The sequence below is a fragment of the Furipterus horrens genome, unplaced genomic scaffold, assembly GCF_987537825.1.
Source record: "Furipterus horrens unplaced genomic scaffold, mFurHor1.1.pri manual_scaffold_2, whole genome shotgun sequence".
NCBI lineage: Eukaryota > Metazoa > Chordata > Mammalia > Chiroptera > Furipteridae > Furipterus > Furipterus horrens.
This window is the reverse complement of record NW_028327172.1, coordinates 88551566-88577953: the sequence shown is the minus strand read 5'-3', so window position 1 is coordinate 88577953 and position 26388 is coordinate 88551566. Positions and strand designations below refer to the sequence as shown.

The 26388-nt window shown below is 44.5% G+C and overlaps 1 protein-coding gene across 1 annotated transcript in view; it reads right to left on the bottom strand.

Moving 5' to 3' along the window:
- Nucleotides 1-26388, bottom strand: part of TMPRSS4 (transmembrane serine protease 4) — a 50255-nt gene continuing 23867 nt past the window's right edge. The window contains 13 exon segments of the mRNA XM_090267352.1: nucleotides 1-12; nucleotides 450-599; nucleotides 1813-1955; nucleotides 2141-2239; nucleotides 3006-3172; nucleotides 4398-4557; nucleotides 12349-12389; nucleotides 13348-13434; nucleotides 16000-16066; nucleotides 16069-16125; nucleotides 17167-17322; nucleotides 20023-20136; nucleotides 23493-23526. Coding sequence (XP_090123478.1) covers nucleotides 1-12; nucleotides 450-599; nucleotides 1813-1955; nucleotides 2141-2239; nucleotides 3006-3172; nucleotides 4398-4557; nucleotides 12349-12389; nucleotides 13348-13434; nucleotides 16000-16066; nucleotides 16069-16125; nucleotides 17167-17322; nucleotides 20023-20136; nucleotides 23493-23526 — 1287 coding nt within the window.

The following is a 26388-nucleotide window of genomic DNA, read 5'->3' as shown; positions in this document are numbered from 1 at the left end:
TCATGGCTCAGACTAGAATAAGAGATCAACAAAGAGAGTCATGATTTGAAAGTGGACAAATCAGTGATGTGTGCACAATTAATCTTCTTTTCCTGAAGCTCTTTGCTCCTTTCTCTACCCTGTAGGGAAGCCTCATAAGCCTTCCCACCCCCCTTCTCTCGGAATCTGTTCCCTGGAAAGTATCAGATAGCCTCATTCTGCCAGAAAATAGACAATGGTAAACCTGGGTATGTCCCATACTCTAAGGTATATGCACTTAATGGGAATCTCTGATCTAAGGAATTTCAGCTCTTAATGGTGGAAGCCCAGGTTGTTGCTTACTTGTAGGGAAAATTATTTGGGATAAAAAAGTTGTTTCAAAACCATTGAAATTAAACTTAAGGATGACTGGGTATCCTAAAAGTAGAGGAAGGAAGGGAGGGCACAGTAGGTAGGGCAAATGTGCTTACCTTCTGGACACTGTAGATCCAGTTGAGATAGGCTGTGACTTTGGTGTATACTCCCGGGGTGCTTGGTCCCCCACAGCCATGGCCCCAGCTCACAATGCCCACAACTTGCCACAGGTCAGAGTGATACATCAGGGGCCCACCACTGTCACCCTGTGAGAGGGCAGAGCAAGGGCTGCTGGGTAAGGCATGCAGGGTGAGGTAGAGGGGCGGGCTTCTTCTTCCCCTCCCTGTATTGGTCCATCTGTTTTCCTGCACTGCTCCAGCTATGTCTGCTAGCCTGCCTTGCACCCCCTGCTCAGACTGTTCCTGCATCCTAGAATATCCTTCTCTTTGGGGACAGATGGGTTCTGTTGGAGGCCAAGTAAGTCACAGGTGTGCCCATAGCCCCTGTCTTGGAGATCCACAACTCATACCAGTAGATTAAAGCCTCTAAGGGGTCCTGGTTATCTTTGCTTATTATCATATTTCCCAAATTTATTTAACCACCTATGGAGTGCCTGTTTCATGCTAGGCAGTGTTCTAGATAATTGGGTTCAATCAATGAAAAGAACAAAGGTCTCTGCCTTCGGGAAGTTTAGAATCAAATGGAAGACAGAGGGAGAGAGAGAGAAAGGGAGAGAGAGAGAGAGGATAAACAAGCATAAAATAAGACCGAGAAAAAAATATCAGATAGTAAGAAGTGCACTTATTTGGGTGTCTGTCTTTCTAGCTCCTATAATCCCTGAGACCTCTTCCCTCAAAACCTAATAACACAGTGGCCAAACTGCTGTTTATGTACCCTGTCCCCCACTGTGAGCTCCCTGAGGGATAACACTGTCTCCAAGCCCAGTGCTTAGCTGGCATTCAAGACACAACTAAGAAGATGCCTCTTGAGTGAAAGAATTCAGTGACTGAGAATGGAGGTGGGAGTAGGTTTAGGAGTTTAATGAGAATGTCTCAGGCAATCCTCTGGGGTGGGGTGAAAGGACATTGCACCAGGAGTCATCTAGTAAGAGATGGGTTTTCTCTAGTGTAGCTTAAAGACAGTTACAGAGAAAATGACCTGAAATTCTTGTCTTTAAGAGACTCATACTCCTCTAGATGATGGGAAGTGAGGGTCGGTGGGGAGGGTAACAACATTTTTGTATGTGGAACACATATACACTTAAAATCTTTCTGCTTGTCTCCATCCGTCTTTCCATCTATCCCTATCTTTAGTTGATACAATTCTTCTTTTCCTGTTTCTCTCCTTTCCTCCCTTCACTACACATTGAGTGCCAATCATATGCAAGACTTCATGTGGGGCATTCAGCTTTTGGACTTTGTCTCTCTAGGATCCACATCCCTACCCATAGGATTCCCTCATGATCCTTGGAGGCCTCACCTGGCAGGTGTCCACGCTGCCCTCCAGGATGCCTCCAAACAGCATCTCCTTGGTAACTTCCCCCTGGTATGCATCCTCTGCATTGCATTGAGTCCTGTCAATGACCTGGACTGATGCCTGTAGAAGTATGTCAGACACCTTCCCTGGGAGTGGAAAACATACTCACATTCCCATCCTTGCCTTCTACCCCTAACCCAGGATAATTCTCTGGGTTACCAGACATCTCGATGTTTGGATCTCCAGGATGGGTCTTTCTGAAGGATGGTTCTCCTTCCTATCACCTCTGATTGCTGCTCCCTCTGCCCTATGTCCTGAGCCCAGGACTTACGTCCACCCTGCTCTGTAAAGCCCTATCCAATGACCCACAGTGGAGTGGCTGGAGTAAGCTCCTCATCAGAGAAGGGCAGGCAGATGGGCCTGACTGTGCCTACCAGGAGCAGAGAAACAGAGGAGACCTAACGTTCAGCACAGTCTGGTGGTTAAGCTTTTTGTAACACACATTCCACAAAATGTTAATAGAAGGGGTAGGAGAAAAAGGGTTTATGGTCAAATATATTTAGAAAATGTGGGTTAAATACAGTAAAGTTAATTATTTAAAAAATTTTAAATTTCCATATCTTTAATATACTAATGTGCTCCAAAAAAGAGAGCTAAAGTATAAAAATATTTCCCAAACTGATTTGAGAGCAGAACCTTCTTTTCCCCCCAAACCAACTTTTGGAAATGCTGATCTAAATACGATATAAGCATGAGCATCTAACAGAGATGTTCCAAGATTCTCTGGGCTGTCCGAACAGTGGTGAGTTCACTGACCCTGCAGGAAAGTGAATGGGTACAATGACCACTTGTCAAGATACTGTGTGGGCTCTTGGCATTGGTTGGTGGTGGAGGATGGACTAGATGATCTCATAACTCCAAGATTGGATAAATCTATGATCCTCACTTAAGATGTTCCACACGGAGAAAAGAGCAGATCTCAGAAGCTCTGGCAGGGAATGTGTTGTGATGTCAGCTAACAGCTGGAGGAGGCTTCATGGTATTAGTGATGTAAGGCTGGCATACTTGCTGGAAACAAATGGGTAACTGAGGTCTTGAGAGGAGAAGTGATGAGCCCAAGGCCACTTAATGAGCTAGCGGCAGAGTGGGAATATACCCTAACCTAAGGGGCTCTGTTCCCAGGTGCTACCTCTTACCTGAGAATGTGAGTGGGTACCGCAGCTTCACAAGAGCAATATCCTTCTCTTTGGGGTATGTGGCATTCAGCTCAGTGACAAAGATGTTGGCCACAGGCAGGAATGGGAAGTTCCCCATTTTGTCTGAGCCAGCCCTCGCCTTCCAGTTAGACATATCCAGATGCTTCCTGAGGGCAGAGACAGTGGGGTTAGGGCTTGAGCCAAGTATGAGGAGGCTTTGTCAGAGGCTGGGTCCCCAGGGCCCTGGGGATTGGGGTACTGGATATCCCTACCTTAGGAGGTACTGATGGTAAAAGCAGGAGTGGTGGAGAAGAGACAGTCTGAAGAATCACCCACTACAGGCCAAATTCTAAAAGAGAATTTGATCCTTTCCCCCCAGTGAAACCTGTTCAGGAAAACTTCTAACTGGAGGTCTGGGGAAAGGGCTGTTTCCAGTATCTGAGCCCTGGGGCCCTGGGACTGCCTCCTGCAATGCTCTTCATTATCATTGGTACTCATACAGTACTTGCACTGTGGCCACTTATGTTATGTACTTGTATTTCTTCCTTCTGACACCAGATGGTTTTCCAGGAAAGGTTAATAGCTTTTGTCAGATTCCCAACAAAGGTTAAGAATCATTGGCCTAGACTCTAAGTTCATCTAAGGCAGCAATGGGGCCTAATGCACACTGGTGCATAATATAATGCTTGGTCCCTAGTAAGGACTCATCAGATGTTGCATGAATGAATAAAAGTAAAGAAGGCCTGGGCATGGTCCTTCCGCAGGGGTGGGGGCAGACATCTCCCTGCAGGCCTGCAAGGAAATTTATACTTTTTTAAAAAAAGTTTTTGGACATAGTGAGGGAGAGGCAGTGACTCTAGATCCTAAAAACACTACCTGGAAGATTAGCAAAGAAGGAGATAGTTCTTGGGCAGATGGGAAGAGCTTTTGTGGAGTGCATGATATGGGGTGGATTGAGGACACTGGGTTTCAGACGGCTTCTAACTTGGAAGAGGTCAAGCTCGGTGACTACCATCGTCTGCTCAGACCCTCAGTGAGGGGGCTATTATGTCTAGCATCTCATTTGGGTGGCCACATCCACCCTAGGACATCATTTTTAAGGGGAGTGAGGGCCTCAGAACATAAGTCAGAGATAGGGAGCCAGGCACTCAGGCCCCAGGATTTTTTTTTTTAAGATTTTATTTATTTTTAGAGAGGGGGAAGGGAGGGAGAAAAAGGGAGAGAAATCAATGTGAGAAATATCAACCAGCTGCCTCTTTCTCGTGCCCCAGGAATCAAACTCCCTTGTGATCTTTTGCTTTGTAAAAAGATGCTCAACCCACTGAGTCACACCAGTCAGGGTGCCTCTGTGGCTTTGGCCCCCACAAAGCCTCCTTGCAGAGTGGGCCTTACCTGAAGCAGTGGGTTGCTGTGAGGATCCACTGTGGGTCCAGGATGCTCCCTCCACAGATGTGTTGTTTGTTGTACTGGATGCTGACCTGCCAAGGCCAAGAATCCACAGAGGCCTTTGTCCCGCACACCACCTGAGGAGCCTTCAGGCTCTCCCCACAACCTGGACTCAGCAGGAAGTGGGGAGAAAGCAGGAGTCAGGCTCTTGAGAGATGGGGCTGCCTCTCCTTAGGGCCCAAAGTCTATCCTGAGCAGGCCATTACAACTGGGGGCTGGTGGTGAAGAAGACCAGGCCAATTTTGAAAGATTCATGGGAGATATTGAGTTTCCTAGACCACAAGCTTTCCCTCAATCTCCCTCCTTTCTTTTCAGCTTTGGATGGGCTAAGTTTATATTGTGAACATGGGTGTCCATTGTGCTGAGAATTTATGACTTTCAAACTAAACAGTGATGCAGAATTATGAAAGTCCTGCCCAGGTGGAGTGTCCCCAGACCACTCCCACTGAGTAACAGTAAACAGACACCCATTGGCTACTTTGAGAGCCAGCAGTGGGAAGAAAGTTTCAAAAACTGGTTCTTCAAGACTTTCTGCCAAGATGGAGGCCTAGACTGACACGCTCCGTCTCCCTCCACAACTAAGAACTACAACTACCACAAAACCAGAAATAACCAGAAGTTCCAGAAAATAAAGCTACATGAAAATCCAATGTATGAAGTTATAAACAAGTGGTGTTCATCCGGATAGGTAGGAGGGGCGAAGCAGAGGCGGAGAGATCAAGCTGTTCTGGAGGCGGCAGCTGCAGCAACAAGTGGCAGGACCCAGTAAGCACAGATACCCGTATTTAAGGGGAGGAGAGAAGCACCCAGGAACCAACCCGGCTGCAGACTAAACCCATCAGCTCGTGATTCCAACACCGGGGAAGGCAAACTCCCCTTGCCTTGGACTGTGAGGCCCAGAGGGTGTGGGGATGGAGGAGGAGGCTCCCAGTCTCTCAGCAGAGAGCAAATGGCAGGAATCTATCTTGGACCACACCCCCACACAAAGCACCACAGTGTGGTGAGAAGGGTCACCCGGTAGTGACAAGTGCACCGGGCTCTGCCTCCAGTAGCATAGGAGGGATCACATCCCTCCCAAGAAGAAAAGATAAATGAAAATGGTCAGGTCAGGATGGCAGGAATCATGATTGAAATACCAATCACACAGCTGATCAAAAAGCAAACACATGAATCAACTGGTGAACAAATAGAAAACCTTTCTGAGGCTCAGTTCTGAACTATAGTCATAAGGCAGCTTACAGAACTAACAAAAGATCTTGAACAAGACAGGGAAGGAATGAAGGCTAGTCCCACTGAAATGAACAAAAACACATATGAGACAAGTGGTGAGGAAAGAAAACCCAGGGATCAAGTCAACAGATTGGAACATAGGGAAGGAACAAAGGGTCAACCAGTGCAGAAAGAGGAAACAAAAAGTGAGGAATATGAGGAGAGGCTGAGAAACTGCTGGGACAGCTATAAGCAAACAAACATTCGAATAATAGGACTGCCAGAAGGCGAATAAGAAGAATTAGAAATTGAAAAATTATGTGAAAAAAATAATGAAGCAGAACTTCCCGAACTTGGGGAAGGAAATAGACTTACAGGTCCAGGAAGCACAGAGAGTTCCAGATAGGCTGAACCCAGGGAGGACCACACCAAGACACATTATCATCAAAATGTCAAAAATTAAAGATAAAGAGAGAATCTTAAAAGCAGCAAGACAGAAGAAAAGAATCATGTACAAAGGGGTCCCAATTAGACTATCAGCTGATTTCTCAAAGGAGACCCTGCAGGCAAGAAGGGACTGGCAAGAAATATTCAAAGTAATAAAAAGCAAAAACCTACAGCCACGAATACTCTATCCAGTGAAACTGTCATTCAGAATAGAAGAGCAGAGAAAGTGCTTCCAGGACAAAGTAAAAGTGAAAGAGTTCATTAGATCCAAACCACTGTTATATGAGATGTTAAAGGGACTGGTTTAGAAGAAGGAGGATCAAAACTGTGAACATTAAAATGAAAACTCATCACAAGAACCAACAACAGAAGCTAGGGAATTGAAACAAAGACAAACTAAATAGGCAACGAGAGTGGAAAAAGAATTATAGGTATAGAGAACATATTGGGGGGAGGTCAGCAGGGAGGGGTAAGGGGGTAAGGGAGGGAGATGGTACAAGAATTAAGAAGCATAGTAGGAGGGAATGGAGTAGACAAGAAGAGGTTGAGAAGAACTATATACACAACCAATGGACATAGACTAAAAGGGGGGGAGAACTGGAGGGAGGGGGGCCACCAGGTGGAGGGGGGCAGAGGGAAAAGAAATTGGAATAACTGTAACAGCATAATTAATAAAACATAGTTTTTTTATTTTTTTAATGTTTTTTATTGATTATATTGTTACAACAGTTCCAATTTTCTCCCCTTTGCTCCCCTCCACCCAGCATCTCCCTCCCCCAGCAATCACCCCCCAAGTCCATACCCCTGGTTCGTAAAAAGTAACTACCCCCCCCCTCTCAAATATTAGGACCCTTTGTAATCTTGTAATGGACAATGGGCGAAGGTCTCAAGCTCCTCTAGTTGCTTCAAGCTGGACATGGTCATCGTCCTACCTACCCTTGGGTCCAGAAAACCCTAATAAGAGTGGGGGTGTGGAGGGGAGGGTGGCCTTCCCACATGGGGAAGGATCGTGCAGACTCCAGGTCAGTTGGCTGTCTCCGGTCAACGGCGTGCTTGGTTTAACAGGCTGGCATCCTTGTTGTGTTCTGGGGGCAACAGATTTGGCGAAAAGGGTTAAAAGACATCATTCAATCCATAACTACTAGATGACAAAAGGCAGGGATTAATTTTTCAATGTTCCATATTAGGAGAAAGAAAAAGAAAAAAAAAAAAAAAAGAGGGCTTCTTTGGAGGAAGGCGTGCTAGGCACATCTCACCTGTCCAAAACCCTTTTGCCCATTATACTTAGTTTGGGCTGAGGGAAATAGTTTAGGTTTTCCCCCTCTCAGACCTCTGGGCCTTTTCTGTCCAAGCCATTAGGATAGAAAAGAGAAACCAGTTTTAAAGTGAAGCCCACAGACCACCTCATTCTTCACCAATCCAGCCATTTAGTTCAGCCAAACCATTGAGTCTCAGGAGGCAGCGCTGCAGAGAGGATTAAGTGAGGCTTATGCGTACAGACAATCACTCAGGTAATGCGATCATAGGCTTATGTCCTTTGAAAACAGAAAACACGTGTTAATTTATGTAACATAACCCACAAACAAGTCTCTAAATCTGTAAGACTGTCTTATTGGGAAGACATCCAGTTGCAAGGCACTTGAAATTCTATTTGCCTGCAACTTGAATATCTTTGATGATATCATAGACATGGTTTAATTTTCAAGCGAAACCATATTTTAAATGAGAAGAAACTTTTAAGATGGTTAGTTGCCCTATTTTATACTCTACTACTGATCATTGTGATTTTCCTTGAACAATGATTTTTCTCCCTAAGGTTACCCTCCTTTTCTTTAAAGGGACTACATTAAGTCCATTTTTAATTTATCCTGTTCATTTGCATAAACATAACAAGAGCAGCAAATGATCACTTATGATCTTTAGTTCTGCTTTGCTGGAACTTACCCAAGGAATATTTGGGGTGACCCTCAGTCTGTTCTTCAGGGCACAGAAGCTGAGCCACATATCTGGCATTCATCCTTGCCTGTACACACCTGTTTTTTCCAAGTCCTTCTGGTTTTTCATTGTGCCTTAAGGTCCCTTCTAGCCATCTTTCAGGAAAACAACCTTCGTTCCTTCCCTGGAAAGATTGCTGTGGACCGCACAACCAACCATGGTACCAGGCCTTTTATCTCACGGGCTTTTATTACATTTGAAAGTCATTCCCAGTTCCTCAGGGCTTTTTGGTGACAACCTGAGCCCAAGTATGTTTCCTTTAGGCTTGACATTCCAGTCAAAGACTTGGTAAAAAAAAAAAAAAAGAGGAACCTCTATTAATAACTGGTCTTATTAGTTCTATGCAAAGGAACTTATGTCATTACTTACTTGTTTAGAATGCCAAACTCTGGAGGGATCAAATAGGGAGAAAAATATACAAGGTGAAGGAAAATCTTTGTCCTAATATTCACTGAACTGGCATTTCCATTTTTCATATTTTCATTTTTCAACCACTAAAAAAAATTTTTTTTGTTTGTTTTTCCATTACAGTTGTCTCACTTTTTTACCCCTCTTGCTTCCCTGCACCCTGCCCCTCCCTTCCCCCACATTCAGTCTCCACTCAGTTGCCCATGTCCGTGGGTCATTCATAGATGTCTTTTTTTTTTTTTACTTGACCCTTCCCCTTCTTACACCCTTCTCTTCCTCCCCCCTCCCCCCTTGTTACTATTAGTCTACTTCTTGTTTACATACCTCTGGTTCAATTTTGCTCATTTGTTTGTGTTGTTCATTAGTTTCCTGTAATAGGTGACAGCATAAGGTATTTTTCTTTTGTTGCCTGGCTTATTTCACTAAGCATAATTTTCTCTAGTTCCATCCATGTTGTTGCAAATGGTAGAAGTTCCTTCTTTCTTTCTGCTACATAGAACTCCATTGTGTAAATGTACCACAGTTTTTGGATCCACTCATCTACAGATGGGCATTTAGGTTGTTTCCAGCACTTGGCTATTGTAAATAGTGCTGTTATGAACATTGGAGTGCATAGGTTCTTTTGAATTGGTGTTTCAGGATTTTTTGGATATAATCCTAGCAATGGAATTGCTGGTTCAAAAGGCAGTTCCATTTTTAGTTTTTTGAGGAAATTCCAAACTGTTTTCCACAGTGGCTGCACCAGTCTGCATTGCCACCAGCAATGCACCAGGGTTCCTGTTTCTCCGCATCCTCTCCAGCACAAGTTGTTTGTTGATTTGTTGATGATGGCCATTCTGACTGGTGTGAGGTGGTATCTCATTGTGGTTTTTACTTGCATCTCTCTGATGGCTAGTGATGTTGAGCATACTTTCATATGTCTATGTGCCCTCTGTATGTCTTCTTTGGAGAAGTGTTTGTTCAGGTCCTTTGCCCATTTTTTAATTGGATTGTCTGTCTTCTTAGTGTTGAGTCGTATGAGTTCTTTATATATTTTGGAGATCAATCCCTTGTCTGAGATGTCATTGGCGAATATATTTTCCCATATGGTTGGTTTCCTTTGCATCTTGTTGATGTTTTCTTTTGCTGAGCAGAAACTTTTTAGTTTAATGTAGTCCCATTTGTTTATTCTTTCCTTTATTTCCCTTGCCTTAGGAGATATATCAGTGAAAATGTTGCTACGTGGGATATCTGAAATTTTCCTGCCTATTTTTTCCTCTAGGACTTTTATGGTGTCACGGCTTACATTTAAGTCTTTGATCCATTTTGAGTTTATTCTGGTGTATGGTGTGAGTTGGTGGTCTAGTTTCATTTTTTTGCATGTCCCTGTCCAGTTCTCCCAACATCATTTGTTGAAGAGGCTCTTTTCACTCCATTTGATGTTCTTTCCCCCTTTGTCAAATATTAGTTGACTATAGGAACCTGGGTTTATTTCTGGGCTCTCTATTCTGTTCCATTGATATATATGTCTGTTTTTATGCCAGTACCAGACTGTTTTGATTACCGTGGCCTTGTAGTATAGTTTGATATCAGGTATTGTGATTCCTCCTACTGTGTTCTTCCTCAAAATTGCTGTGGCTATTCGGGTTCTTTTTTGGTTCCATATAAATTTTTGAAGTATTTGTTCTAGGTCTGTGAAATATGTTGCTGGTATTTTAATAGGGATTGCATTGAATCTATAAATTGCTTTGGGTAGTATGGACATTTTAATGATGTTGATTCTTCCCATCCATGAGCATGGTATATGCTCCCATTTATTTGTATCTTCTTTAATTTCTTTCTTCAGTGTTATGTAGTTTTCTGAGTACAGGTCTTTTACCTCCTTGGTTAAGTTTATTCCTAAGCATTTTATTTTTCTTGTTACTATGGTAAATGGGATTTTTCTTTCAGTTTCTATCTCTGAGTTTTTATTGTTGGTGTATAAAAATGCCTTCTATTTCTTAATATTGACTTTGTATCCTGCTATTTTGCCAAATTCACTTATTAGGTTGAGTAGTTTTTTTGTGGAGTCTATCGGGTTTTCTATGTACACTATCATGTCATATGCAAATAATGACAGTTTTACTTCCTCTTTTCCAATTTGGATGCCTTTTATTTCTCTCTCTTGTCTGATTGCTGTGGCTAGAACTTCCAAGACTATGTTGAATAGGAGTGGAGAGAGCGGACATCCTTGTCTTGTTCCTGATCTCAGGGGGAATGCTCTCAGTTTTTGCCCATTGAGTATGATGTTCACTTCAGGTTTCTCATATATGGCCTTTATTATGTTGAGGTATGCTCCCTCTATTCCCATTTTGCTGAGAGTTTTTATCATAAATGGGTGTTGTACTTTATCAAATGCTTTTTCCGCATCTATTGATATAATCATGTGGTTTTTGTCTTTCATTTTGTTTATGTGGTGTATTACAAAACATAGTTTTTTAAAAAAGTTATTCTGTTTTTGTTTAAGGAACACCCTATGAGATACTATCATCTCTTCTATTTATCTAAATCATTGATTCATTCATCAGATTTGTACTGAGTGACTACTGTGTCTCAGGGATGATAGGAAGAGAGTAATGGATGAGACAGAAAGTCAGACATGGTCCCTCCCCTCATGAAGCCTACAGTTCATGCTTCAATATTTAGCCTGGGCATCACCTCCTGGCCAGCCATTCCCTGGGGAGTTCCCTCTCTTGGACTTTCCATAGCCTGCCCTGGGTGTTGGCCAGCTTTTCATTGTTGTCATGCTTTGTTCTTGTCTTCTCAGTGAGACCTAAGTCTCCTCAATGTAGCGTCTGTAACTTAAGCTTCTTTGTAACTTCAGTGCTATTTAGTTCATCCCATCAAATGATGTGACCATTCATTCATTCATTCATTCACTAGACACCATGTGTTAGCCCCCACACACTAGCTATTGTCAGGGGGGCAGTCACATGATAATGACTAAAGTCTTAATGTCCAACAAGGAAGCACTTATGCTTCTAAACTTCAAAGGCAGTGATGATGACCTTCTTCTCTGACTGTCCAGTTTCCACTCAGTCTTCTGGGCTCTGCTCAGTTCTTCTCCTATGAGGCTGGTAGAGTTAGCTGGGCCAAAATGCTTGTTTTCTCTTCTGATCTCTTCTGTTAGGGCTGAGGGTGGAGAGGTGGCTCCTGGGATCCTCTTTGGCAGTTGGGCTAAAGAGCTTCTTGGTAAAATGAACCTCAGAGAGGTCAAGCGAATTGCTCAAGGTCACACTGGAAGCCAGTAGGACTGGTGCTCAGGTCTCCTGACACACTGTGCAGCTCTCTCTTTAGCATGTCAGCTGTGACTTCTACTCAGTTTGGTATTTCCTACATGTGGCCTTGCACCCCTCTCATTGCTCAATACGCTCCTGAGGATAGTGATTACTTTTACTTTCCTACTTCCAACCAGCACCTGACAGGGTTAGACACATGCTAACTGTTCAGTGACTCTGCTAAACTGAATGTGGGTAACCCAATCTTGGATAACTGAACTGATTGTGACAAAGAAAGTTATGTGGGCCCTGACAAGGAGCGAGAAGGGTAGGGGCCCGGTCCTGCCCTTTCCAGTTTTCCTACTCTCTCTCCCAGGTCTCCACTCAGATTGTGGGGTTATGTGTGGATGATAGGAAGAAGTTTCTTAATGTTAGTCACTTGAAGGATCATTGACCTACAAGCCCAAGGCCCCAAAAAGTAAGGTTGGGACAAAAATAGAGCGAAACTTGGAGTCTGAGAGATTTAAGAATGAGAGTGAAGGTCTTCCTTCATGCCCAGTGCTGGCCCAGGACCCAGACCCTCAGAGATGGGGCGTACTCACCAAGGCATTGCAGGGAAACCAGGGAGCCTGAGAGACAGGGTCTGGAAGGGAGACACAGGGCCCTGTGTTTTCTGGTCCTGCCTTGGCTGGGAGGGAGAAACCCAGGTGTTCTGGCTGTACTGAGTCAAGTCCCCTCCCAACATGGGAAGTATGGAATCTTCATTGGGGGGGTTATATAGAAACTACATTGCCACTCTATTTAGTTTTATTTAATTTGCTTGGATTCAACACCCTCAGTGATAAACATCTATACTGTATTAGGTCCTGCTTGAGTCAGAGCGCAAGTTGGGCTCTTGGCAATCTGAGATGGAAGAGAGCAGATCGTGGAGCAGTGTCTGCTGCTCTGCAGGCTTGGAAAGCAGAAGAAGAATGGGATTTCAATGAAATTCCAGGCAAATGGTCATTCTGCGCCTATCCCTGTCTTTTCAAGGTTTACTCTTTGGTAAATAAGCAGTACTCAGCAACATCCTTGAGTGCTAAGAAGCCGGCATCTTCTCTGAGCCACTCTGCTGCAGGTGACAGTTGTCATTTAGATGTCGTGTTCTAATCCAGGGTAGTGAGGCACAAGACTAGGCCATGAACAAAGGCCCTGCAGTCTCTGCTCTGGAGAGCTGGGAGTGTGGAGAGGTCTCACTGTGGCACGGGTAAGTGGTAAGGAAGGACAAAGTGGCCTTTAGATTATTCCCTGTTGGGCTTAATAAGGAACATAAAGCTGTAGAAAATAAATGATTTTGTTCTTCAACTGGTGAAAAGACCACCAAGGTATGAACAGCACACTTTGTCCAGCTATTCATTGTATTAAAAAATAGTCAACACAGGAAACCTCACAGAAATGTGAGTCTCTACTCTTGGTATTTAACAATCTGCCTGGCCAGGAGTTCTTCCTGTTATCTGGCTTACACTGTCCTAGCTGCATCTGTTCAGGGTGGGCTGGCTGCATCCCTGAGGTCACCTCCATGTGTGAGCCTCCTGTGGACCAGAGGACGTCCTCTCACTTACCCACTTGAATTTTTCACTTGAAGCTCCTGGCTGTTTGCTGTGATTTCAATGATATCTAGATCTTGGTCTGGGCCAATCTTTACAGCTCTGAAGGTAGGTTTGCCGCTCATGTCAGGAGGGAGAGAGAGAGATGTGAGTTAGGGAAGGAGCTTAGAGCAAGATAATGGCACTAGCTCACACTCAAGAGAGAGGGTGGCAAAGAGAGAGGCATGGCAGGGAAGTGGAGGTGGTCTTGGTCAGTGAGGGTGGTGTCTGCTTTGCTATATGATGAGACACCCCATCATATGATGAGCCTTGGCACCCCAGGGCTCAACTCTAGCCACAATGCGTTGTGGCCTTGTGTTCTTGGGCAGGGAGGCTAAATCCAGAACCCAGAGCTTTGGAGAAATGTTAGGGACACACTTTCCTAACTCCCAGCTCTGTCCCTATTTCAAATATCCAAGCAATTTTTTCTGTTTCACAACAAGGGAAACAAGGGCAAAAGTACCCAGGAGGAACCCAGGTTAGCTCCCTCCTACCCTGGAGAGAACTATAATGTGGATATTTGGTTCGCTAAGGTGTTGAGTTTGAATTTGGTAGTGGAAGTACATTTATAGTTTACCTGGAGATAGGACAGGACAAGATCAGTCTTCACATGAGTCCAGACAAACATTTCTTTCACTTGGAGCACCCTCATTTTTATTTTCTGCTAATCCATGTTTATCTCCTTTCAAACTGTGTGTTTATGTCTTCCTCCTCCAGAAAGCTGTCCCTGATTAATCCCATCTTTCCAATTGTTCCTTTACTCTTTCTCATCTCTTGCATCCTTCCCCACCCAGTCATGCCAGTACAAGCTCTGCATGCAGGGCTCAGACCAGCCCATGGCACTGGCTGACTGATAATTCTCACATTTCCAGCCATGAATCTGGCACTACTTGGTGAACTTAGATACTATATCTGGGAGGACTGGAGCCTAGCGATACTCAGTTTTGTGTTAAGAGCCCTCAAGACTGAGGTGCTTGTTGTGGCTCTGGCACTAGCTTGACAGGTTACACCCCTTCTCTGTGTCTCTCTAAGCCTCACTTTCCACCTCTGTAAAATGATGGGTGGGTCAGATGATCTCTAGAGTCCCTCCCACTTCTGATCATCTAGGGTTTTGTGGTGCCAGAATGAGAAGAACCTCTTATCCAACTGGAAGAAGAAAAGTAGAGAAATCTGAGACTCAGGAGGTACAATGATAGAAATGGACAGTCCCATAAATGTTAATCTCTGTTCACTGATAATCCTGATGAATACTTCTGACCAGCTTTGATTTTGTAGGAGCTCAAGAGGCAGGAGGATTGGAGCTCCAGGAGAACAGAGATTCCAGGAGCCTATTACCTTAAGAGCTGTTAGACACTTATTTTCATAGTCAAGCTGCAGCCTGCTTGCTGGGTACAGCTGATTCTGCAGTTGGCTGGACTGCAGCATGGAGGGGGAGGTAGCTGGAGGAGAAGGGGAGAATATCGGGGGCAGGGTGAACCTTCTCAGCTGCCCCTGAAAATGAAGATGGTGGGGTATCCTCTGCAGAGGGTGCTGGGAGTTGCACCTCATGAAGAGTAGAGAGCAGCAGAAGCCTGACCACCAGAGAGCAAGGGGCGAACAGGTCTGATGGATCCATAATGGTTGCCTGGAGCATTTCCTAAGAAAGAACCTTGAGATTGCTTTAGGGATGGGTGGCCGAGTTCTGTGATTGATTGATGGTGTCTGCCTAGTCTTTATCATTTCTGCCTAGTCTTTGGGTACAGTTTCTTAGATTCATGAACTTTGGGGCCTGCCAGGGAGAGATTATCCCACTCTGCCACTGAATGCATGGAATTTTCCCTATCCTCTCCAGTTAGGCTCTCTGAATGATCAATTGTCCCTCCTCCCCATTTTATACATGAAACCTTGGGGGAAGAGAGGATGACCCAACCTAGAAACAGAAACGCTTCTAGTACTCTTGATGCTCAGGAATTATGGGTCTTGGGTACAAATTCCAGCCCTCTCCTTCCCAGCTACTACCCAAGGAAATTACTTACTTTCTCTGAACTTATTTCTAAAATAGATACAATTAACTACTTCTTTTTATTTTTGCAAAGATCAAGTGAATATAAAAACATAATTCTAATTACCCTTATTATAATTGTATACTTCATCAATGAAGACCTGGAACTGTGTTTGAATTTGCTGAGCAAGCTGGGATTGCTGATGGAACCCCAAGGAAATTAGGTTTGTTTAAACCAAATTTTAACCAATAAGACTTCTGTCTTTTGGAGCAGGGATATATCATGTAAAGATAAGAGGGAGTGGGGAGGAAGGGAAGGAGAAGATTGCAAAGGAATGGGACTTGTGTGTGTGTGTGTGGGGGGGCACACATTCTCTCATTGACACCTCATATTCACCCTATGGAGCTGGCATTGCTTTCCCGGTTAACTCTTGAGCAAGCTGAGGCTTTGGAGATTGAACTTCATCTTGCTTGTAAATGAAAGTGTTGGGATTAAGCAGTTCTGACTGACTCCCACACCTATGTTTTTAGGAAAGAAGGAGACCAAGAAGAAGGAAGAGGAAAGAAGGGCAAAAGAGGAAGGAATACAGTGATGGAGAGAGGTTGCAGGGGTGAGGTAACAGCCTCTGTAGGCATGGGCTGGGTACCTGTCAAAGCCCATCTGCCCACAGGCTGTCTGGGCCAGAGCTTCTGTGAAGTTATTGAAACAGAGGCCCAGTTCCTTGCGGCCAGGTTCAGCACCTGAAGGGTGGATCGGTCTCTGGAGAGGCGGACTGGAAGTGGAGGAATCTGGGTCGGCTGCAGGGGCCCGTCTGGCCCGTTTCCCTCAGAATTCATTGTGAGGCTAGCTGAACTCTCCCTACCCAGAACAGGGGAGCATCACAGAACATCAGTCCTTTCAACCTCAAGAAAAACTCCTTCTTTTGGCTTTGCTTGATTGAGCCTTGTGTTGACAGTAGCTAGGGTGACCAAATGTCCTGGGGGTCAACCTTCATTTTGACCTGTTGCTCTGGCATAATAATTAATAGTTCCTCCTTTTGCTCTCATAGTCCTACCCATAGTTCACAAAGCTTTCACGGCCTGGGAAAACTTCTCAATGATGGGTCTCACCCCTTCTCCATGTCAGAGTAGACAGGAGAGGTTGAGCGAGAAGTATTATTGACAGTAGAGTGGTAGATGCCCTTAGGCATTTGGCATCTGATTGAAAAATATAGCAAATATATAGGAAGTAACTCAGCCCTTCTCAGAAGCCCCCATCATCCATATCCCAGGCTGTCTTTTTTTTTTTTTTTTTTTCCCAGAACCCAGGTGCTAAGGTGGATCAAGCAGGGCTAGTCCAGTCCAAGAAAGAACATGAGTTTTAATGTTTAAGCAGCTCATATTTCTTTGAAGGACCTAGCTCAGTGTTCTTACATAGCATGTTCAAATAAATACTTATCTAATGAATAGAAGGATCAATAGCTAATTAGTGGCTTTCCTGTATTTCCTGGTCTTCTTGAAATAATAGACAGGAGGGAACTTCTCAAGGTCATCTAATGCAACTCTCAGCCTCAGTTTCACTGCAGAAACAGGGCAGGCTCAGTTATAATTTACTGTTTCCTTTGGTCCACATCTGTTCACCAAATATTTACTGAGTGTTTGCTACATACTCATGTACTGGGATCTAGTAGACCAGATGTGGTCTTATTGTCAAGAACCTTACAATAGGGATGGAAACTGATAGTCAGGTGGCAGGTGCTATGCGGCAGAATAATGGAACCTGAGCTGACTTCTTGCTGAGCCCACTCACCTGGTCCCTCAGCCCCTGGACTCACCTGCCACTGGAGGCCCATGGTCAGTAAAGTTCTTGACACAGTACTGCTCATCCTCCCCTGAGGCACAGTCCTGCTTGCCGTCACACACCTGCCTCCTGGGGATGAAGTGGAGGGGCTGCCCACAGAGTAAGTAGTACTTGTCCAGGACCACCTTGACTGGAAGGCAAGGGCAGGGAGGGGCATAGAGGACTGAGGATCAAGCAGGCAACATGGGGGCAAAAGGGGCTGCACTTCCCTGAAAGTATACTGGGCTTGGAGACAGGCAGATACACAGTGGCTGGTGTACTTGGTTCTGAGCTTCAATTGTCTTATCTGTAAACTTGAGATGATAACACCTGTCTCATACCTAAAGGTAGCTAAGGAATTAAGAGAGATAACGTGTGTGGGAGCCATTTAGTAACAACCCCCTGTCTCAGCCTCTTACCCCCAGGTGCTGTCATAGTGCCTTTGATAATGGAGGAGACATGCTGGGTCTGGAGTCTGTAGACCTCAGAAGGTGGCTTTGTCACCTTCTATGTGAGTTTAGACCAATCCCTTGCACTTTCTGGTGCTCTGTGTCTTCATCTGTACAGTGAGATGATAACACCACCTCACAAGGTTATTGATAACATTTGGAGAGCTGGTGGCTGTGAAAGTGGCTCATAACTATCAAGCGCAGTTCTAGGATTAGGTGTTTTATGTGTGGTTGAAAGACTCATTGAGAGGTTGGCTTTTTGTTTTGTTTTGTCTTCTGCCTGCTGCCTTCAAATTCTGTTGTTCTTCTGCTGTCTTGGGTGATGGGAATGAGTCTGGTGTTTTTAACTACTTAGGGAACACAAATTTCAACACTTTTCTAAACTCTCCTGGCATGATTCCCAGCTGGCCCTAAGAGTGGTGGCAATAAATCTGATAATGCCCCTCACTGTGCCCCCCGCTTATCAGTGCTAAGAGCTTTCTGTGATCCTCATATAATCCTGACCACAACTTTAGAAGGCAGGTGTCGTTACTAACTTGCATTAAAAATCAGGAAACTGAGGTTAGAGAGTTAGGGTTTATTTCCCAGCACCACACAGCACTTACGTGGTAGAGCCAGGATTTCAATTAGGGTCTGTCTAGCTCCAAAGCTCTTTGCTGTCTCTCCACACCTTCCCTGAAGGATCTTAGGATGTTACCTGCTGGCCCTGATCCTCCTGGTTTGAGTGAAGCAAGGGGGAAGTATTTCCTAGGCTGTCAGAGTTTAATTCATGGTCAGGAACCCAGGTAAGGTAGGGTCACCTTTGCCTCCTGGAATAAAGCCAGGACACAGTGACACCAGTTGATACCATAGAAGCCAACAGTTGAGGGAGCCTAGCTCAGGCTGGGAGCTCAGGCTACCCACTCTGGTTGTCGAACCAGCAGGGCCCAGGGCATGGAAGCCACACTGGAAGACCCCAATTCTAAATCATGTACCAGACTTGTTCCAACTTCCCATGCGTGAATTTGGATCTTCTTCATTCTTCACTGTGGTGGGGCATAAGATCAGAAAGAAAGCTCATTTTAATATTAGTCTGAACAAAACAGGCTTAGGATGGCAAGTGTGCTACTGCTGCTGTAAACACATTATCACTTTGGTCAACTGTACCAGCCAAGGTCAAGAAGATATGATTTGGGGTTCTCTGCATATCATACCCTGTAGGGGTCTCAGGGATCTGGTGATGTTTGTGTTGTGGATCTGCATTTCCACCACAACAGGTGGAAATGGACCTGCTCAGTTGGGGGCCTGTAGGTCTGTCTCAGCTATCTCCAGCTGCCATGCCTCCTTTCTGAGCCTAGGCGCTCAAGTGGAGAATGTGGGGTTGGACCAGATGATCTCTGAGTATCTTCAGTGAGGTGGTGGCTATGGCTGGTGGAATGACCACCACAGTTACACAAGTGCAGGCTCCTAAAAAGCCCATCCTGGCCAGTTAGCAAGTACATGACAGTCAGTTACATCTCTGCAAACTGCACGATGGCTCACGCCTCTGCACCACCTGGTTTTTATCTAGGTACTTTACACATGTGATCTCATTGATCCTCTGATGTCCCTCTGAAGGAGGCAGGGCATTTTATAGGCGAGAAGATTGAGGTTAACCGAGATTCAGGAACTTACTGAGTGTTACAGTGCTAGAATCTCTGTGCCAGGTGCTTCCTAGTCTGATCCCTTCCTCCTTCCTCCCCGTGTGAAGCTGTGGTCAGTAACCTGCTATGACTATGGGGAAGATGAAGACAAGGACTTAATCACAGGATGTAGGTACTGAAAGGGCAAGACTGTAGGAATCCTTGCTCATTCACTTTACTTTTTTTTGTCACAGAGTGGTCTGCCCAAGATCACACTGGGTCTCAGGCACTGACCATAATGAAGACAGAGCTAAAGGTGGGGAGGGGTGTTATCTGCCTGGGAGGTCCCTGATGCCTCTCTTTATCCCCTCCTCATGAGCAGAAATGCTCCCTGCTATTCTAGCCACTAGAGCTGCTCAGGTCTGCTCAGCTCCCAGTCTACAAACATGGGATGGAGGAGGCAGGGAGAATACCTGTCCCTGCAAATGACCTGCGTGGGTTCATAATGTGTGCAACTGTGTTCTTTCTATAGAAGAAATCATCTGGGACAGACGGGGGCTGAGTTCATCTTCTCCTTTCTCTCTAGAGAAAGCTCCCTTCAAAGCAGGGGGAGTATACATGTGGATACAAAGCACTGTGCAGAAAACCAACCTATGACTCTGATGGGGTGGAAGGTGAGGGTGTCGCTCTGAAGTGAGGGGAGGGGAGAGATGAATGGGAACTGCCACTTACTGTGAGATGAAGGTGGAGGTGGGGGCATTAATGAGGGAGTGAGGGCAGGGTGTGAGGGTTGCCACTTACTGAGGACAGCCATGATGACAATGATTGCCAGGTTCAGCAGTGCTGCGACGATGGAGACCCCCACTTTTCTGAAGGTTCCCAGGGAAGTCTGAGGTTTGCGCAGAGGGGTGACATCTGTAAAGTGGAGGGGAAGAACCTGTGGGGAGCTCGTGGAGACCCCCCTGCGAGGCCCGCAGTCTCCCTGCCCCCTGGCTCCTGCGCTGAGCTGCGGAAGTGCTTTGGGGAGAGTTTTGGTTAGCACTAGGGGTTCACGCCTTCAGAGTAAGGCTTAGCTTCATTGGCACGTGATCACCAACCTGCTGCACGAGCCAGGCTGATCCATTTCACGAGGGCCTTTCAAATGAGCCTCCAGACTGTGGCATTGTTTCCTTGCCTTATCTTATTGTGGTCCAGGATATTTCACTCTGTCCAGTCTGACATGCCTCTGCCCTGGAGAGCCACCATCCGCTCACTTTACTGTCATTTGTCCCCTTTCCTGACTTACCTTCTGACTGAACTATAAGCTCGAGGAGGGCAGGGTCCTCTGTCACAGTATGTGCTCAGTAGGGACTTAATAAATGCCCACGAATGAATGCATCTCTAACTCAGTGCAATAGCCAGCAAGTCTCTAATGTTCCCTGTCTTTAAGGAGATTATAAGTTCAGGGAGAGGCAAACAGAGACACAGTTAACAGTACCACTCTGGACACATCAAAGCACGTAAATGGGCCTCTGTAGGTGGAGATGGGAGAGGTAGGAGCTGAATCAACTGACAAAGACCTAGAGGTAGGGACCGTGAGCTCCTGGTGAGCCTGGGGTATCAGGTAAGTGACAGCATGTTGTGAAGGCAGGACTGGCAAAGTCAGTTGGTAGAAAGTCTTGAATACAATGCGGGTTTGGATTTTATCCTGAAGGTAGTGAGGAACCGTGGAAAACTATGAGCAGCAAAGATACATGATCATGTTAGTATTTAGCAAGATGCATCTTTCATCAGTGAGGAGATGGACTGAAACAAGAGTCTAGGACTTGGGAAACAAGGTAGGAGATTATTGGTGCTTAAAGCAGAGGTCATACTAACTGTGTTATTCTTGTTACATTGTTATTCATGGAGCTGGTAAAAACTCAGGAAGTATCAGAGAGAAATACCTGTCAGGTAAAAAACTGGGAAGGGATCCTGGGGATTTTTCCGGGGAGAACTAAGGCAGGAGTCAAGGAAGACTGCAAATACCTAGACAACAGTAGGTAGGCGCTCTTCCTGGTTACCTCCACATGGCTTGCTCTCTCACTTCTTTCAAATTGTTTTTCAAATGCCAGTTTGTCTGTGAGGTCTTCCTTAACCTCCCTATTTAAAAAGCGAGCTTCCAATATTTTCTATCCTCTTTTCCTGTTGGTTTGTTTGTTTTTTTTCTCAAAACACATATCACCTCTAATGTAATCTATATTTTACCTATTTTGTATCTTTTCTGTACCCTCCCATCCCTGCCTGATATGAAGGCTCCGTGAAGATAAGGATTTTCCTCTGTTCACTGCCAAGTCCCTGGTGTCTATAACAGTGCCTGATTTGTTGCAGACATTTAACAAATATTTGTTGAATGGATAAGTGAATTGCTATTTGCTTGTTCTCTCAAGCACATCTCTTTCATCTTTCTTACAGGTCTGATTTTGTTCTGCCTTTAATCACAATGGCTAGTTATCTCTGTCTCTATCTTTTTTCTCAGCTCTTCAAAATCAGGGAATGGTACCCTCCAGAGCCTGGTGCACAGTAAGTGCTGATATTATCAAATCTGTTGATAGGGAAAGCACAGGAAACTTTGTGTTTCCTCTAAAGGGAGAATTTAAAGCCCAGACACAGAGCTCAGGCCGTGAGGGTGTGTGCTGGTATTTCCTGTTGTTATGCCTAGCATACAGTAACTTATCAATAATGTTAACAGATATTGCTTTTAAAGTTCCAGCATCCAGTGTTCATAACTGTCCTCTTACCTGTGGCCATGGACATGGTGACATTTTATTCATTCATGCATGATTTATTTATTGAGCACCTACCTCTGGGGACACGAGGTTGGCTCATTTTCTCAAAGATGAATGACCTATTAGGAGCCCCATGATGAGTTCTGTGTCCAGGGCCTAATACCTCTACCTCTTTGATGTTCTCAGGAAGAACATCATCATGTAGGGAAGGAATTTCTTGGTTTATTGTCTCATACTTGGTTTAAGTTAATGAACCCACTGAGCTATGAATAGTCTTCCTGCCTGTCACTGTTTCTTCCTCTAGCCAGTCCTGCCTGCTGCTGCCAGAATTTCATCCAGTCACTTCTCTGCTCAAGAACCTTCAAAGGGTCTCCGTGACCTCCATATTTGGACCACCTCTACTCAGGACTTTCAAAGCCAGTGGAATCTGGCTCAACTCTTCTAAGCTAAGTGGGCTTCCCACTGCTATTCCTTGTCAGTCACCAGTTCTACATATACAGGTTCACTTCCTGGCTCTTGTACAGCCTGTATTCATTCTTACCTCTGAGTCTTTGCTCCTGTGCTTCCCTCCACCACTGAGACCCTCATCCCTTCCTTCCGTTTTCTGACAGTTCACTCCTGTAGAGCTTCTGTCAAAGTCTGCCCATGACATTATCCCTGATCACTTGACACTGATCTCCCCTTTCTGACACCCTTCACCACAGACACTGATAGCAAATTTAACTTATTTTATGGGTTGGCAGTTCTCAGGCTCACTCAGATGAGTGAGCACTTAGACATCTGATGTACTTTAGGGAAACTTTGGCCTATTGATATATGAAATTCCAAAGTATAAAACTTGCTGAAGATTACATCATTTGTGATCATTATTAACTTGCAGCCCTGAAATAAATAAGTTGTCAAAGTAAACAAGATTGGTCATTTCTTTATTGATTATCCTAGTTTGTTCTGCTCACTCATTTTGCTGATCCAGCAGGCTATCAGGAGTAGGTATCAATGCTTTAAGAAAATGAAATGGGAGGGAAAAAAACCCTTAAATTTGGGAACACTTTGTCTATTATGTTTTTATTGTAAATCAGGGGAACCCTCCCATTTTCTATTATACCAGTGAAAACACTTTTGTCCAGCTTGTTCCCTGGCAGCATGGTCAGATGTAAACTCCTGAAGGACTGGTACTTTAGCTGTCTTATTTACTGCTATGTCTGGCACCTAGCAGGCTCTCACAGTGTTGTTAAATGAATGTGAGAATGAGCGACTGAATGAATGAATTGAAGAACCACTGTTCTTGGGGTTTTAGGCTTGTTGGTCTTTTTTCCCCAGAGACTATGCCTCCTAGGTCTAGAATGAATCCTGGATCTTATAGTTGTTTAATAGTATTGTTGTATGATGGATGGATGGGTGGATGGATATCTTCCACAGCATTTAGCACTTGGAGATGGTAGAGCAAGAGGGGTTAGTATCTTTGTGGTAACTGACTGAAACTCAGAGGCTGAGGTACAAAAGACAAGCCAGACCTGAGCTTACCAAGGCTGTTCAGGGGTTGATCACTGTCAGGATCCTGTAATTGAAGGAAAAACAGTCAACGAATTTAAGGAGAAGCCTCTCAGGTTGGGGCTAACATGACAGCGGAGGCTCTTGGTTATTTGTCTGCATTCCCTTCTCCCTGCTGAATCTAAGTTGGAGGGTCTCTGTAATGTCCAAGTAATTGGTTCAAAATATAAAATTTAGTTATACATCTATATGTCCTGGTACTAAGTGTATCAAATAGTTAGCAATTGTAGAAATGAGTGGTTGCTGGTTTATTGTGTGTATTGCTGAATTTCTTAAGATGATTTTGTTCTACTGTTTTGTCAATCATTTGTCCACATTTTAAAAAACCCACACTCAAGGACTTCCGGCCAAGATGGAGGCTTAGACGGACACGCTAGGTCTCCCTCTACAACTAGAGAGGAATACAACTACTTCAAAACAAAGGATAACTAGAAATTCCAGAAAATAAAACTACACGGAAGCCCAACATATGAAGTTATAAACCAGCGGTGCCATTTGGGCAGGTAAGAGTTAAAGAGGGCAGCGCTGTTTGCGGTCGCACCTGAGACAGCGGGCGGTGAGGAATCCAGGCTGCAGTCAAGCCCCTGGCAGTGCGCGACCCCAGCGCTGGGGAGAGCGGCCACCGCATCGCCTTGAACAGTGAGGCCCAGGGGGGCGGGAGGACGGATCCCGGTCTCCTAGCTGAATAACTGTGTGAATCCATCTTGGACCCCCGCCCCCAAAGAAAGCACCACAGGGCTGCGAAATAGGTCGCAGACAGGCGCCGGTCGCTGACTTGTGACGTGTACACAGGCACTGCCCCGGACAGCCAGCCCAAGAAAACAAAACGCATCTGTCAAAATGAGGCAGACAACTATAGAAATCCCGGTAGCACAGCTCACCAGGAAACAGATAGAGAACCTGACAGATGAACAGATAAGAAACCTGTCAGAGGCTCAGTTCTGGGCCATTGTTATCAGGTGGCTTACAGAATTCACAAAAGAGCAGGAAAAAGATAAGGAAGAAGCGAAAAACATTCATAACGAAAGGAACAAAACCACATACGTGACAGATGGTGAGGAAAAAAAATCCAGAGTTCATTTCAACAAACTGGAATATGGAGAAGGAACAAGCAGTCAACCAATGCAGAGAGAGGAAATGGGAAGCAACAATGAGAGGATCAGAAACCTCTGGGACAGCTATAAAAGGCCCAACATAAGAATCATTGGTTTGCCAGAGAGCGAGGAAGATGAACTAGAACTTGAAAAATTGAGTGAAAATATAATAAAGGAGAACTTCCCAGACTTGGGGAAGGGAATAGACTTGCAGGTCCAGGAAGCAAGGAGAGTTCCCAAGAGACTGGACCCAGGGAGAACCACTCCAAGACACATTATAATCAAAATGTCAAAAATTAAAGATAAAGAGAGAATCTTAAAAGCAGCAAGAGAGAAGAAAAGAATTATGTACAAAGGGGTCCCAATTAGACTATCAGCTGACTTCTCAAGAGAGACCCTACAGGCAAGAAGGGACTGGCAAGAAATATTCAAAGTAATGAAAATCCAAAACCTACAACCACGAATACTCTATCCAGCGAAATTGTCATTCAGAATAGAAGGACAGAGAAAGTGTTTCCAGGACAAAATAAAACTGAAAGAGTTCATTAGATCCAAACCACTGTTGTATGAGATGTTAAAGGGACTGGTTTAAAAAACAGAAGCTAGGGAGATGAAACAAAGGCAAACTAAACAGGCAACGAGAGTGGAAAAGGAACTGTGGGTACGGGAAGCATATTGGGGGGAGGTCAACAGGGAGGGGGAGTGGGGAGAGGGAGGGAGATGATATAGGAATTGGGGATCATGGTAGGAGGGAATGGAATAGACAGAGAGAGGTTGGGAGGAACTGTATGCACAACTAATGGACATAATCTAAAAGGGGGGGACAACTGGAGGGAGGGGGGCCACCGGGTGGAGGGGAGCAGAGGGAAGGGAAATTGGCACAAATGTAATATTTTAATCAATAAAACACATTAAATCTGAAAAAAAAAAAAAAAACCCACACTCAACGATGTGTTTTTATTGACTTTAGAAAGAGAGGAAGAAAGAGAGAGAGAGAGAGAGAGAAAAACATCAATCAGTTTCCTCCTGTAATGTGCCCTGACTGAGGATCAAACCAGCAACCCTGACTGGGAATCAAACCTGCAATTTTTTTGGTGTACAGGACAACATTCCAACCAACTGAGGTATCTGGCCAGGGCCATTTGTCCATTTTCAAAAATGTAGTTCTGTAAACACTTGAATAGAACTCCACAAAAGGGGTACTCTAGTGGCCAATTAGTGCCAAAAGATGTTCAATATCATTACTTATCAGGCAAATGCAAATTCAGACCATAATGAAATATCACTATACAGACCTAGAATGGCTAAAATTAAAAATGCTGACAATACTAAGTGTCAGTGATGATGTATGTGGAGCAACTGGAATTCTCATGCATTATTGGTGGAGGTGTAAATTAGTATGAATACTTTGGAAAATAGTTTGGCTGAATCTACTAAAGCTAAACACATGACTATTTTATGATTCCATAACCCAACAGTTATAACCAAGAGAAATAAGTGCATATATCAAGCAAAAATCCTGTACATGAATGCCTGTAGTAGCCTCATTCAAAATAGCTAAAAACTGGAAAATCCCCAAGACATCAATCATTAGTATATAATGAAATATAATTCAGCAATGGACAAAAACAAACTAATGCTAAAGGCAGTGACACATGGATGAATCTCAGACATAATAGTGAAGGAAAGGAACTAGACACAAAAGAGCATTGTCTGTATGATTTCATTTATATAAAGTGTAAATGGTAAAGTGAATCTACAGTGATAGAATTCAG